This window comes from Quercus robur, chromosome 2 (assembly GCF_932294415.1).
Source record: "Quercus robur chromosome 2, dhQueRobu3.1, whole genome shotgun sequence".
Taxonomy (NCBI): domain Eukaryota; kingdom Viridiplantae; phylum Streptophyta; class Magnoliopsida; order Fagales; family Fagaceae; genus Quercus; species Quercus robur.
Window position 1 is genome coordinate 8,178,216 of NC_065535.1, and position 14,088 is coordinate 8,192,303.

Here is a 14,088-nt window from a genome sequence, read left to right on the forward strand (position 1 = left end):
TAGTAAGAAGTTCCTAAAATTTTCATTTTACATACCTATAAATTAGTTTGAGACTTATAGTGAAAAACACAGAACATGAATACAGGGCCAAGTTCAATGATTTCTACTATGGTATGGCAGCTTGGAGGTCCAAAAGAATACTCCCTAATTGTGTACCACTATAAATGTCATCATAAAGTTCTGCCAGTATGACAGTTTTCTGAACATAAATAAATTGCAGAGACTAATATCCTTTTTTTTTCCTTGGCATGTAAGCTTTCAGCTGCCACACTGATAAATTATGGATCCATGTAAATGATTTCTGCTTGTACAGAGGCTCGCCTGAATCGCAGCAAATCTTTTAGCAATTCCCATCCTCCATTGTTGGAAGCAGGCTTAACAGTCATTTTTTCAAGCCCAGGGGAAGTTGATAGCAGAAGGTTGATGAAATTTAACTCAGGTTTGATACCAGAAATGCCAAGTATTTTCACTAGTCGCAGTTGGTGACAACTCCAATGGTTGTCTTCTTTTATGTTAGTTACTGTTCCCACAGCAGCCTGCTCCTCTGGACGAGCCTACATTAATTCCATGGCATTAAAATCTTTAGAAGTTCCCAATAGTAGATAACTAGATACCAAGTAAAAGATATTGTATAACCAGTTGATGTGTGCGTATGTGAGTGCATAAGGGATCAAACCCTGCAAGTATACTGACCATAGGGGTAGAGATGCCCCCAGACTGAAGGGCCACTGGTTATAAACAATTTATTCATTAGCAGAAGAAACAGGTGTGAGTATCAACATGACATACAAATCATGTGTCAGTGTGCACACGTGTGATGTTGGTTTACATAAAACTAAGGTAATAATCAAGAGAAAGAACTCACCAAAACTTCTAGTTCTTGCAGATTAGGGGAACTTCTTAAGATGCATAGAGCAGTTAAAACCTCATCCACATCATTGAAGTTTATGCGTATAGAAAGATAATTGAGATTGAAACATGGATTAGGCAACTTTCCTGGCACAAAGCCAACGGACAAATACTGGAACAAAAAGAAGATAGAACAATGGTATAAATTAACCTCAAATTAATGCAGTAACATCGTGGACCTCCTCTGAAAATTGAATCAGTTCATTGGGATTTACCTGATATTATAAGCAACCAAGTTTTGTGGTGCAAATGCTAAGAAATCAGTACAATGGCCAAGTAAACATGGAAATGAGATCCTAAACAACCTTGTGCAAACAAGTGTTGAAAGAAGGAAACTCATTTCAAATTTTTAGTAATTTGTAAGGCCAATGAACACATCCACTTTCCAGAGGGCATCTAAGGGTACCTTATATCATACTAACAGAAATATTACCTTCAAAAAGTAACTCTGAATCTCCAACCTTCGGATATGAGGCAGATGAACAAAAAATTTGAGCAAATTGCTAGAGTTGGCATGGGATTGCCTTTTGTCATATAATCCAATGGAAACAACAGCTAATTGGAAGGCATTTTCAAAACTAATGTCGTTAAAAACACCTCCAATGTCAAAAAACTGGAGATTTGGTGCCTCAATGTTGAGATAAGTGAAACCATCAAAGTTCATCAATGTCAATCTCTCAAGTAGAGGACAACTAGAAATTAGATTTTCAAACACATCTTGAGCCAAGGTCACATGCTGAAGATCAAGGCTCTTCAAACTCTTGAAGCCTTTAAATGTCGATGGAGGTTTTAGCAAACAATTAAATAACTCTAAATGAATCAAATGTTGGCAAGAAAATAAACAAGAAGGCATCTTGTAGCGTTGCCCTTTCCAAATTTCAAGTATGAATTCTTGGATAGAGTGCCTTGATAGATGAAGAATCCACCGATCAATGTCACTAATACCTTGAAGATCTCGATGTGATAGCTTGAACTTGTAAATTGGGCCATTATGAAGTAAGAGAACGTGATCAACAATATTCACAAGTTTACTCTTGACGGCAGTTTGATCTAATGAAGAAAATGAGTAACACTCATTATCAAACACAAGATTTGGAAGGGTAGCCCATTTATATCTCCACTTGCTTGACAAAACACTTGTCTTTACCGCCTCCCTAATTGACAACTGTGAAAGAATTTGATCTACAACATGCCCTGGTAAGTTGCTGATTTCATCTAGCTCCATTGCCCTCTAGCACAGGGACTTTAGTGCTTCTCTTTGTCTCTGAAATATTTGAAGAAAAAATAAATAAAAATTAGATACAAAGACCAGGGGTTCCTAGGTCATGTTAGTCACACACACAGAGAGAGAGAGAGAGAGAGAGAGAGAGAGAGCATAAGGATACAATGAAGCAAGTGATTCAAGAGTGAGAGATGGAGAGCAGAAAGTTATGGTTCATCCTTTCAGTTCCTTCAAACAAAGTTTATAAATTCAATCAAGTAAGTTATCCCTATATTTAGTTCCATAACAAATTTCACGACAAAAAGAAGACACAAACTTGTATCCCATCAACTTTATACTTTGTAAAAAAATTTATTTGCTTATTTAAAAAGAGTGCATTTCAAGTTGCTTCAATTTCTGAAACACATGTTTCCACTTGAACAAGACTATCACAGATAGAATTCTACTTACATCAAGCCAATGAGCTCTAGCTTAAATGGCAACTCCTCTCCTTGTAAGAACAAGGTGGTGGGTAAATATCTTAGGTTCAGAGCTCATTGGGTGCATGTGTAATTACTAATGGAGAAAAAGAAAAAAGAAAAAAAATAATTACATTTTAATCAATCATTTGCTAGGGGCAAAGGGATACGGCTTGAGGCACATACGAAAGAAAAATGAGCCATATTCTTGATTTGTGGTTAGATAAACCCAGTCTATGCTGGTCCAATTTTTAAGGTTGATTGTTGCCTCCCTTCATTGGTTAAACAAAAAATCCATAGAACAGGAGGAAGAAAGAATTTGAACAGCACTGTAAATTCATTGAAAATATGTCTACGCTGGTTCAAATCCAGCTCAAAATAGCAGTGTTCTAACTGAAAGTTCTTCCTTCATACATTATTCTGGAATCAGAGACAAAGATGAATAACTGACAGTAGATCATAATACCATAAACACATGATCCTTGCAACAAGATGTCAAGTCAAACGCATCTGATTCTCAAAAAACAAAAAACCAAAAAAAAAAAACAAAAATTTGTGATAGTAGGCTTCAAAAGTCACATACATTGTTTACAGAATCCTGTCTGGTGTTACCACAGGCAGAATATGGAAACTAGCCTATTCCAATACAATAGGAAAACCAAGGACCCACCCACTAATATACTCCCCTTGCTGAGCATTTGATATATATATATATATATATATATATTTTGCAAGTTCATAAGATGGTGTGTGCAGATTAATGTCTTACCAAAGAAGAGTCTGCTCAGAAATTTAAGTGGGAGGTTCAGAGCCAATGGCCTATCCTTGGAACCTTTTCCAACACCATAAAGAGCAATCACATATGTGTGTGTGTATATCTCACTAAAGAAACCCCGAATGCCCAAAAGGAATTCAATGGATATCCCAGAATCCTAACCTGCAAGACTGCAAGCTGGAACCACCAGCTCCATAACTATGTCCAGAACTTCCAATTAGCAAAGGTTGTACCCAATGCACAAAACTCTCACTTTGCGGGGTCTGGGAGAGGTGATTGATAGGTAGCCTACATTCTATCATCGCATTCCAATGGGAATACCTTATTATTTTGCGACGTAATGTAGGTATTCAAATCCTATAAAACAAAGGGTCCCCCTAATTCTAATCAAATCAAACTTCAAATTTCAATTAATAGCTACCAAAATTTCACAATAGGTATTCCTTTCAATCTTTAATCGCACCATCAAATGCAAATAAAACCCATCTCAAATATAACAAATCATTACCAATTCTAATCAATATAACTTGAAAGAATGAAAGTAAATTCACAAACACCATGCCATATCAAAACCTCACAAACAATGCCTACGCAAAATTAAAACTTGCACTAGTACAATAATGGCAATGAATATTAAACAATTTCAAATGCTAATATTGTCAAATAATATGATCAAAGAAGAAAAGCTAAAAAGCAAAACCATTTGGTATGAATTAAAAGCAAAAAATTAGATCGAAAAGCGGTACTTTGGAGAATTGGAATCGAATAATGATAAGGCTTCTTCGTTTGCTGGTACCTGAAAAAAAAAAAGGTAAGGAAATGGATTCCAGTGGAAGCTCAGACCAAACTGAAAAACAGAGAAAAGAGTCAAAAAGATGAGAAGTCATAGTCCTACATTAATTTACTACTAGTACTAAAAAAAATGTGTCTTTTTTGTTTTTGTTCGTAGCAAGCAACTTTTATTTGAAGTTGGGGAAAAGTGGAGATGTCAATTTCCGATGCTGGGATTTGGACCCGGGTTGCTGGGAGAAAGACAGTATCCTAATTTGGACTAGAGTTGCTATTGTAGAGATGGAAATGGATCATGTTGCAAAATGTGGTAAATGGGCTTTTGCCATAATGGCCAAATTATTTGGTTTTTATATGTGGGTCAGTGAGAAAAGAAGTAGGAGATGAAAGGATACAAGAAATGCTATAAACACAATAAATTAAAAATATATATAAAAAAATGTTGGCAAGTTTTTTTTGGTTCTTATCTTGACACACTACTGATCTTGCTTTTTTTACTTACAATTAACAATCTGTCACATTAGCTAGGTGTGAAATTTTCTGTGTCTATAAACTTTCTCAGAGAGTATTTTGTTTTTTGTGTGACCAAACACTTTTTATTTTTGGCCTACTAATTTCAATGAGAAGAAAAAATCAATTAAACTTGCAAGATGAAGTAGAGTGTCAATTGTAACGTTTTGAATTTTGTTTCCAACAATATTTCTATTTGATCACCCGAAATGAAATATTTCAATATCAAAGTATACGGTGTACCGTTTCAAGATTATCATAATGAATAAAATTTAAAGAACTTAATATTATAATTAGTTCATAGAACTTGAGATATGAAAAAAAAAAAAGATGTGTGCATTTGTGTTTGTTTGTTTCTAAAAAAACAAAGATGGGTAATTGTCTTATATAAATATTGTTTAAGAGAATGTGTTATATAAATTAAATAGATCAAATGGACCCAAGTGCTAGACTGAATAAATTGAAATAGACTGAAATATTATACTAATGACCGCTCACCCTTGGTGCGATAGTCATTCTACAAGTATAAGTGCTTGTAAAGTATAGGAGGTAAGGACTGAGGTTCAAGTCTCCGGGGGAGTTTCACACATATATACATTTAGACTAGACTAGAGTAAAATTCTATCTTATATAATAATAATAAAAAAAGTGACTCAAAATGAACATAATAACAATAAATACTACTTTTTAGATTTTAAATATTATATAAAAATAAATATAGATGTCTTTAGTGCTTTCGTTGTAAAGTGGAGCCCCTTTTTTTTTTTTTTTTTTGAGAATGAAAACCTGGAAATATTATTAACGTGGAGCTTAATTGAAATAATGTAACAGTTAAGAGTTTTTTGTTGTGAATATGGGTTTTTAAGACCAAATCACACATTAATTCCTTGCGTTAAATATTTTTTAAAGCTGAAAACTAAAAATTTATTGCTGAAAATACTACAACAAAATATTTTTTAAAAGACAAAACACTGTTCACGCGTTTTTGTGCTTTGGCTGGTCCATGAACAATGCCATGGAACCAACCAAAAAAGGCAACGCACGCAAACGCAGCCGCTACGTGATTGCACATTATGTATCATAGTTGTGTTTAATCTTTTCTAAATTTTTATATTTTTTTATACAATATAGAAATTCTACACTAGGCTAATCTAAATATATATTTGCATGAAACTCTCTTTTAGAGACTTGAACCCCGACTTCAAGTTTTCAGGGGAGTTTCACACATATATACATTTAGACTAGACTAGAGTAAAATTCTATCTTATATTAAAAAAAAAAAAAAAAGACTCAAAATGAGCATAATAACAATAAATACTACTTTTTAGATTTTAAATATTATATAAAAATAGATATAGATGTCTTTAATGCTTTCGTTGTAAAGTGGAGCCTTTTTTTTTTTTTTTTTTTTTGAGAATGAAAACCTGGAAATATTATTAACGTGGAGCTTAATTGAAATAATGTAACAGTTAAGAGTTTTTTGTTGTGAATATGGGTTTTTAAGACCAAATCACACATTAATTCCTTGTGTTAAATATTTTTTAAAGCTGAAAACTAAAAATTTATTACTGAAAATACTACAACAAAATATTTTTAAAAAAACAAAATATTGTTCATGCGTTTTTGTGCTTTGGCTGGTCCATGAACAGTGCCATGGAACCAGCCAAAAAAAGCAATGCACGCAAACGCAGCCGCTACGCGATTGCACATTATGTATCATAGTTGTGTTTAATCTTTTCTAAATTTTTATATTTTTTTTTATACAAGATAGAAATTCTATACTAGCTTAATCTAAATATATACTTGCATAAAACTCTCTCTTAGATACTTAAACCTCATCTTTTACCTCCACACCTCACAAGTACTTATACTTGTAAAGTAACCATTGTGCCTAGGGTGCTTGGTGGTAATCTTTTATAAATTATAATAACTAGTTTCTCGGACCAAGAGCGTTGTAATTCAATGACATAGTCTACTTTTCTATATTAGGAGAACCAAAGTTAGACTCCCACCTTACCTATTGATCAAAAAGTTTCTTGGGGTTTGTTTGGGATCCGCTTATTTTGCTAAAACTGAAAACTTTTACTGAAAATACTGTAGATAAAGGGTGCGTTTGATTCGGCTTCAAACGAATTCAGGAAATCGTTTTCTGGAAAATAGGGCGTTTGGCTCTCACGGAAAATATTATTTTCCGGAAAACATTTTCCTGTTGACCGAAGTTTGAAGCCTTGACCACGGAAATGAAATTCTGCCCTCATTTTCACTTCATTTCATTTCCGTGGCTTGCAAAACGCAGAGAGAGAGAGAGAGAAAAAACAGAGAACAGAAAACATAAGCGAGAGAGAAAGAACAAAAAAAAAAAACAATCGAACGAGAGAGAGAGATCGTGCGGAATAGATCGACGCCAACGAACGAGATCGACGCCGTCTAACGAGATCGAAGCGCGGAATAGCTCGACGCCAACGATCGAGATCGACGCCAACGAAGTCGATCGAAGCCAACGAAGTGCGAGAGCGAGATCGAAGCCAACGAAGTCCGATCCGGCCAACGAGCGAAGCTTATAGCTTCAACGAGAGCCAACGATCCGAGCACCCCGATCGATCCAGCCACCCAGAGCTCCGATCCGGCCAACCAAACACAGAAAGCACGAGAGCCAACGGTCACGCCGAGCTCCGATCTACCTCACACCGGTCACGCCGAGCTCTGCCAGACGACCACCGTGCCAAACGCCGCAGACCCACGGTGAGAAAATCCCCTGCTCAAACTCACCTCACCGATCCACTCACCTCACCGATCCACTCACATCCGATCCACACTATAAAATAGTTGTTTATTTATATAAATATTTATATAATTTTTTACATGTTTTTATTTATTAATTTTTGTATTTTTTTTTTTTTATGAATATTAATTTTTGTATTATACATTGTTTATAACTGTGTATTTGTTGGTAATGTATATCAAAATTTTGGGACTTTTCTGATTGCAGGTTTATTAATTTTTTCAATTATCCATTGTTGATTAAACTGTGTATTTGTGGATTATGCATATGAAATGTAATGATTGGTTTATGAAACTGTGTATTTATGGGTGATGCATATATCAATTTTGGGGCTTTTCTGATTGCAGGTTATTCCCAATTGCTTTGTGGTTTGAATTTTTTTGTAAGCTCTTTTGGGGCTTGACTGGTTATGCATGATTGGTTTTTGCTATGATGGCTATGATGGCTATGATGGCGGATGGATATAGCGAAGATATGCTCGCTACTGCCTTCGACCATCTTTGTGAGAATGAGAAGACGGCACGTGGATTTTTAGCCAAGAATGCTAGGTTGAGGAAGTTGTGGTTAGATGGTTATTTTTTCTCACAAATTTGATTTGCTTATTTCATGTTGACTGTGATGGTAGATTTAGGAATTAACTAGACATTGTAGTATTAATATTGACGTATCAATGTATTATATATGTACTCTTTTGTATTATTGGGACGATACAATTGCCCAAATTATGTATTTGTACTGTTCAGATACCACAAATAGGTATCATTTTTGTATGCCATTGAGGTGTAATGCCAATGGTGAACAATTGATGTGGCTGTTTTTATATAAATATTATGGGTATATTCGAATGATTATGTTTGATGTTGAACCAAATGTGCTGCAATTTTTGTATTGTTACAGATATGTATAGGGAATGCAGGTTCTTCAATTTTATCTATAAGAGCAAAATATAGCATTGATCTTCTCCAATTCCATGCATATATCATTCAAGGATGGACGATTTTTTAGGGCCAGATTCTAGATCATTTTCCGTAAAATGATCCAAATTATTTTCCGTAAAGTATTTTCCGAACCAAACATGGGAAAACGTTTTCCGTAAAGTATTTTCCGTAAAATATTTGGACGAACCAAACACCGGAATTAATTTTCCGTAAAACGATTTCCGTAAAATATTTGGACGAATCAAACACCGGAATTGATTTTCCGTAAAACGATTTCCGAGACAGCCAAACACCCGAATACATTTTCCTTTTCCGGAAATTAGCATTTCCGGAAAATATGTATTTTCCGGAAAACGTTTTCCAGCAACCAAACACACCCAAAGGTAAATTTTTTTTTTTTGAGAAACAATAAAGGTAAAAATTAGTTGAATTAGTACAGTGAGACTCATAAATAGTACTAAAAAGTAAAATGGGGTCATGAATAGTAACAAAAATAAACTAAATAATAAAATAAGCTGGCAAATTTCATTCATGCCAAACGCACACTTGGGCTTCTTAATGGGCTAGGGATTAGGCCAACACATTTTGGGTTTGTGCATTGGCATCACACGGTTTGCTGAAGTAATTTCATGTGGAATTTACATGTGGGATGGTCCTTTTCAACTTTGTTTTAACTTCTTTGTATTGTCAATTTAGCCAACCAACTTGTAGAGAAAGAAGTAATCAAATAAAGAGAGACATATCTGTGGGGTTTTGTTATTTGACTTTTGTCCAATATCTTCACCGCCAAAAGCCAAATTTTCCAATATTTATATCATACTAGGTCGGAGTCAATGGGTTTAAAAGCTATCTATCTCCCTCTCTCTACCATTGTTGATTGTTTTTGTTCAACTGTATTCTGGCATTTTACACTTGAAGAAACTTCTGGCTTTGGAGCTCCTACCATGCAAGAGAAACCAGAATGGGAAATTTGAATTGTATTTGTTCCTGTAAAGGCCTAAAGGGTATAAAGCGGTTGGTTCTTTCTTCTTTTACAATGTTATGATATGTTCATATTGTTTATAATATTTAAAGTTGCGAAATGGGATTTGGGTTTTCAAGATTTTGCAGAGCAAAATCCAATTTGAAGAGAGAGCCAATGAGTTTTATGAACCACCACACAGCAAGTCATGAAGGAATAAAGACCGTTGGTGTGGATAATCTATGTGACTTCTCAAGCAATTCGGATCTGTGCGTTTGCATTGTCACTTGGAACATGAAAGGGCAGGTGAGATCAACTTACAAACTAAGTAATAGTATAAACTAGTCTTTATAATAATATGCCAATTTTAGATTTCAATTTTCCTCGTGATAATTATTTTCTGATTGACATTTATAATTTATTTGCTATATATGAAGGTCTCTTATGAGGATATTGCAGAACTAGTTGGAAGCAGCAGAAAATTTGATCTTTTCATTATAGGTTTGCAAGAGGCTCCACGAAACAATATTTTAAGGCTGTTGCAGACAGCTTTGCTAGAAACCCACATGTAAGAGACAAAGACTATTCTTTAGTTAAATCTTTCTCTCGCACTTTTACTATAAAATATTTATAAATGGACTTAAATATAAATGTGATTGGTTTTATTTTAATAACTTAATAAATTAGTTTATAAGATTTAGTAATAATTAAAATTGATAGTATCATTCATTTGCTGTCATTATCTAGTGCATGCCGTGACACGTGGTGCGTTGAATCTTTTGGATGCTATAGCTAAGTTAAGTAGCCTGGTACAGAGCTTCTTGTATAGTCAAAATATACGGTTCATTTTCTTCTGTGAATTTCTTGTCTTGAAAAACAAGAAATTTGATGTGTACAACTGTACACACATTGACAAAGACAATTATCCACTTATCGATAGCCATACGTACATTCCCAGAAGGTCATATATCCTTTTGTTCTCAAATTTTCAGATTTTTGTTTTGGCATAGGCTCATAAGTCATAACATTGCTACGTAAATATGACGTCTCTTACTTGCTTAATAATTGGCTTTTTATACAAGAGAAGAGAGGATGCCAATTAGCTAGTACAACAAAATTTTGTTACTTATAGGAATTGTTACATTAATTTTTTTGCAGATTTCCTTTCACCTTTAAAACTGAATAGACTTTTATTTGTGGGCAAACCTTATAAATAATCATGTGACAGAACTAATCATGTGACAGAACTATTAATGCAAAACAAAATGTGTTATCTTATAATTATTCAATTAAGTAGCTCATTGATCAATACAGACAAGTGGTTGAATTTAATTAGATGACTCAAAAGTACAATGAATTTTAAATAAGTTTTGTCATTTATTTTTCTCTTTTAAACTATTCTCTTTATCCATCTTATAGTCATGTTTTTTGTTCCTATAAGCTATTTATTGATTTTATTTTGTAATCAAAGTCTGTTAGGGAAAGCCATTATGCAATCGTTGCAGCTGTACGTGTTTGGACCAAAGAACTCAGATTTGTTCATCAAAGGTAAATTTTGGTTTGGTTCCGATCGACGAGTCCAATATTTTCTCCTCAACCTCAATCTTCTTTGAGATCATTGCTAAGATTTCATAGTTTCTTATTTTGAAATATTGCATTATAGAATTGCAGGTAGATAAGCATTCCATTGGTGGCTTGGGGGGATTAATTGGTAGAAAGAAAGGGGCTGTGGCAATCCGCATCAACTACAAAGACATCCAAATGGTGTTCATATCATGCCATCTTTCTGGTAAAGCTTATTAGTTTTATATATAGAATTTGCTTTGAATTTTTGCTTAATTTCTCTTCTAAGTGGGAGTGTGGGGCAGCTTTAGCTTGTATGATTTGATTTACCTTGCTGATACTAGATGATTACCCAAGGTTTTAAGAAACCCAACATTGTTTTATATGTTTTTCTACACATGAATTCTTGTAGCACACAAAAAACCCAAGAGCCCCAAAAGAAAATTTATAACCTTTTTTTTTTTTTTTTTCCCTTTTTTCTTTTCTGAAAATATATAACATGGTAAATTATACTTTTTGTTTCTAAAATTTGGTGTAGAACGATTTTGGTCCTTCAAATTTAACAATTTTGGATTTGGTTATGAAATTTTAAAAATGAACAATTTGATCCTACATATTTATTTTTGTCTTACATAACTAAAGGGATTCTGAAGCACCCCATTTTTTATGGACCAAATCAAACCAATCTCATATTTAATGGATCAAAATCAAACCAACTTTATATTAATTAGGAGACCAAAATCAAATTGACCTCATAGAGTCATAGACAAAGGGATGAAATTGTTCACTTTTGACATTCCGGACACCAAATCCGTGCTTCTTAAATTTGATGGACCAATATCTACCTATAAAATTGTTCACTTTATTGATTTTTTTATAAAATTTCTTTGGCATGCAGCTCATGCTCATAAAGTAGACGAAAGAAATTATGAGTGCATGCACATATCACATTCCCTATTCTCAAAGAAATGGAATCCTTATGCCAGACCTGCTCATATCACTATATGGTTAGGAGATCTCAACTACCGTATACATGGAATTGATACACAACCAGCAAGAAATTTAATACAGAAAGGCCTTCATGAAGTAAGTTGCCAACACGTTCTATTTAAATTATTGCTAATATAGTAGAACTCTATATTACTACTTATATAGTTTTATCTGAGATTCTGAGTACACCCACATAATCAATCTTGCAACTGCTTTTTGGTGGACTAATGTTTGCATAGTTAGATTAATTTAAAGGTGTTGTGTGAGTCTTAAAGTTAATATATTTATGCAGAAGCTCACAAGCAAAGACCAACTCTTACAAGAGGCTGAGAGAGGTCATATCTTCAATGGCTATTGCGAGGGGACATTGACATTCAAGCCCACATATAAATATAATATTGGAAGTAGCAACTATGATACTAGTTACAAGGTATCAGCTTTCTTGTGTCTCAGAATGACTCAATTTTTAAAATTGAATAATCACAACTTGTATAATATGCATGAAAGTCTGATAAGTGGGCATGTGTATAATAATCTTTTTTTAAGACAAATTGCACTATCCTCTTTAAATATGGTGCACTTTTAATGACTCTTCAAACTACGAAATTTATTCATATTTCCCCTCTACTATTGGTAATTAAGAACTCTGCTCCTATGTTAGGATTTCTATTAAATTAATTAATGGAAATTTCAAATTCCTCTTACACTTCTTTCCTCTATTTTTTATTACTTAAAAAAACGGACTTTTCTGTTAAATTTGACAGTAATTCTAACAGCGTAGGGTAAAATACTTATAACCAATAGTTTAGGGAGACATTACTCATTTATGAAGTTTTAAGGACACATTGTAATTGAACAATAATTAAGGGGGAAATGTAAATAACCCTACATTTTTGTATATTTTAACTTTGAATTTGATAAAGTCAATAGTGGGTAGTTATAAATTATGAAACATGAATCATGAAATGGATAATATAGATTTCAATATTCGACATGCATCTAAAAAGTTATAAAAAAAAAAATCAAAATTGAAATGGATAATTTAGATTTCAATTTATATTTTTGACAGTTCGAATAGCGTGTATATACATCTCTCTATGGGATTGGGATTTACTTTTTCTATTCTTCTAAAATTTTTATGCTCGTCTCTTTACAGGTAAGAGTACCATCATGGACAGACCGGGTCTTATTCAAGATAGAAGACACACAGAAAATCAATGCGACTTTACATTCTTACCAATCAATGGATGATATTTTGAGCTCTGATCATAAACCAGTGAAAGCTCACCTTTGCTTAAAACTTAACAAGCTATCATCACCCATGCACCAGCAGGAGCACCGTTTTCTAAGTCGATGAATTGTAAAAAGTATATTGTTCATCTTTTGTTTGTTCCATCCATTTTGGATGCTTGAAGGAACTAGATTTTGTATAGTTCTTATGGTAATTCTAACATGAAATTTCAAATATTCTACCAGTCAATTTTGAAATGAATGATTTGAATTTTACCATGTTATCAATGTTTGAAAAAATAGTAGTAACTATTATCATTTTAGCATCTTTTTAAATTATTGTTAGTGTAATAAAATCTAATCCATTTATTTCAAAATGGACGGGTATGATTTTAAGAACCGTAGAGCTTGTAAAGTAGATGCTAACTAGTGTATAACTCATACTTATACACGCTGTAATTAAAAACAATTACCATATATGAGCTCAAATTATTCTTGGTATAAGAAATATACATTTTTTTAAGTATAGATGAGTTCACTTTTTTTTTTTTTGGTTTATTAGGTTTTTGATAGTTTATTTATATTAGACTCTTCGTCTTTTGCTTTGTATTAACTCACTTACAACAATTTTAAAAAAAATTATATAATACACGTGGTACAAAATTAAACAACAATTGGATTTTCTTATAGTTTTGATTTTATTTATAGTATATATATAGATTAGTCCTATCTTTATTCCTGTAAATTAGACTCTATATTTCATAGTAACTAGTTGTTTACCCGTGCGATGCACAGGATAGTTAAATAAAAATTAAAAGTATTTATTTTGTTTAAAGGTTTATAACTTGACTTAAAAAAATGTATAACTTGAAAATAAATGAAAATAAGTAATTTTTTGTTCAATATAATGGTTTAGAAAAAAAAATTTCTTTCATATCATTGGTGCCACATAACACATTCC

At 33.1% G+C, this 14,088-nt stretch overlaps 2 protein-coding genes across 7 annotated transcripts; one reads left to right on the forward strand and one right to left on the reverse strand.

Annotated features, from left to right (window-relative positions):
* LOC126712171 (F-box/FBD/LRR-repeat protein At1g13570-like) lies at positions 1-4,315 on the reverse strand. 4 transcript variants are annotated; one of them, XM_050411383.1, is made up of 5 exons: positions 4,260-4,315; positions 4,111-4,160; positions 1,343-2,173; positions 866-1,021; positions 1-554 (listed from the first exon to the last, which is right to left on the reverse strand). In XM_050411383.1, exons 3-5 carry the CDS (start codon positions 2,132-2,134, stop codon positions 279-281), a joined length of 1,224 nt encoding a protein of 407 aa, XP_050267340.1. In that variant the 5' UTR covers positions 2,135-2,173; positions 4,111-4,160; positions 4,260-4,315; the 3' UTR covers positions 1-278. The 4 variants fall into 4 exon arrangements, with proteins under 4 accessions (XP_050267340.1, XP_050267341.1, XP_050267343.1 ...); XM_050411384.1 differs by lacking the exon at positions 4,111-4,160 and having other exon boundaries at positions 4,161-4,311; XM_050411386.1 differs by lacking the exons at positions 4,111-4,160; positions 4,260-4,315 and adding an exon at positions 3,056-3,093.
* Positions 4,316-9,193: 4,878 nt separating this feature from the next.
* On the forward strand, positions 9,194-13,406 carry LOC126712172 (type IV inositol polyphosphate 5-phosphatase 11). 3 transcript variants are annotated; one of them, XM_050411387.1, is made up of 8 exons: positions 9,194-9,397; positions 9,485-9,650; positions 9,782-9,912; positions 10,816-10,892; positions 11,008-11,133; positions 11,806-11,993; positions 12,190-12,327; positions 13,054-13,406. In XM_050411387.1, the coding sequence occupies exons 1-8, from the start codon at positions 9,345-9,347 to the stop codon at positions 13,252-13,254; spliced, it is 1,080 nt and encodes a 359-aa protein (XP_050267344.1). In that variant the 5' UTR covers positions 9,194-9,344; the 3' UTR covers positions 13,255-13,406. The 3 variants fall into 3 exon arrangements, with proteins under 3 accessions (XP_050267344.1, XP_050267345.1, XP_050267346.1); XM_050411388.1 differs by having other exon boundaries at positions 9,221-9,387; XM_050411389.1 differs by having other exon boundaries at positions 9,257-9,387; positions 9,494-9,650.
* Positions 13,407-14,088: the final 682 nt, after the last annotated feature.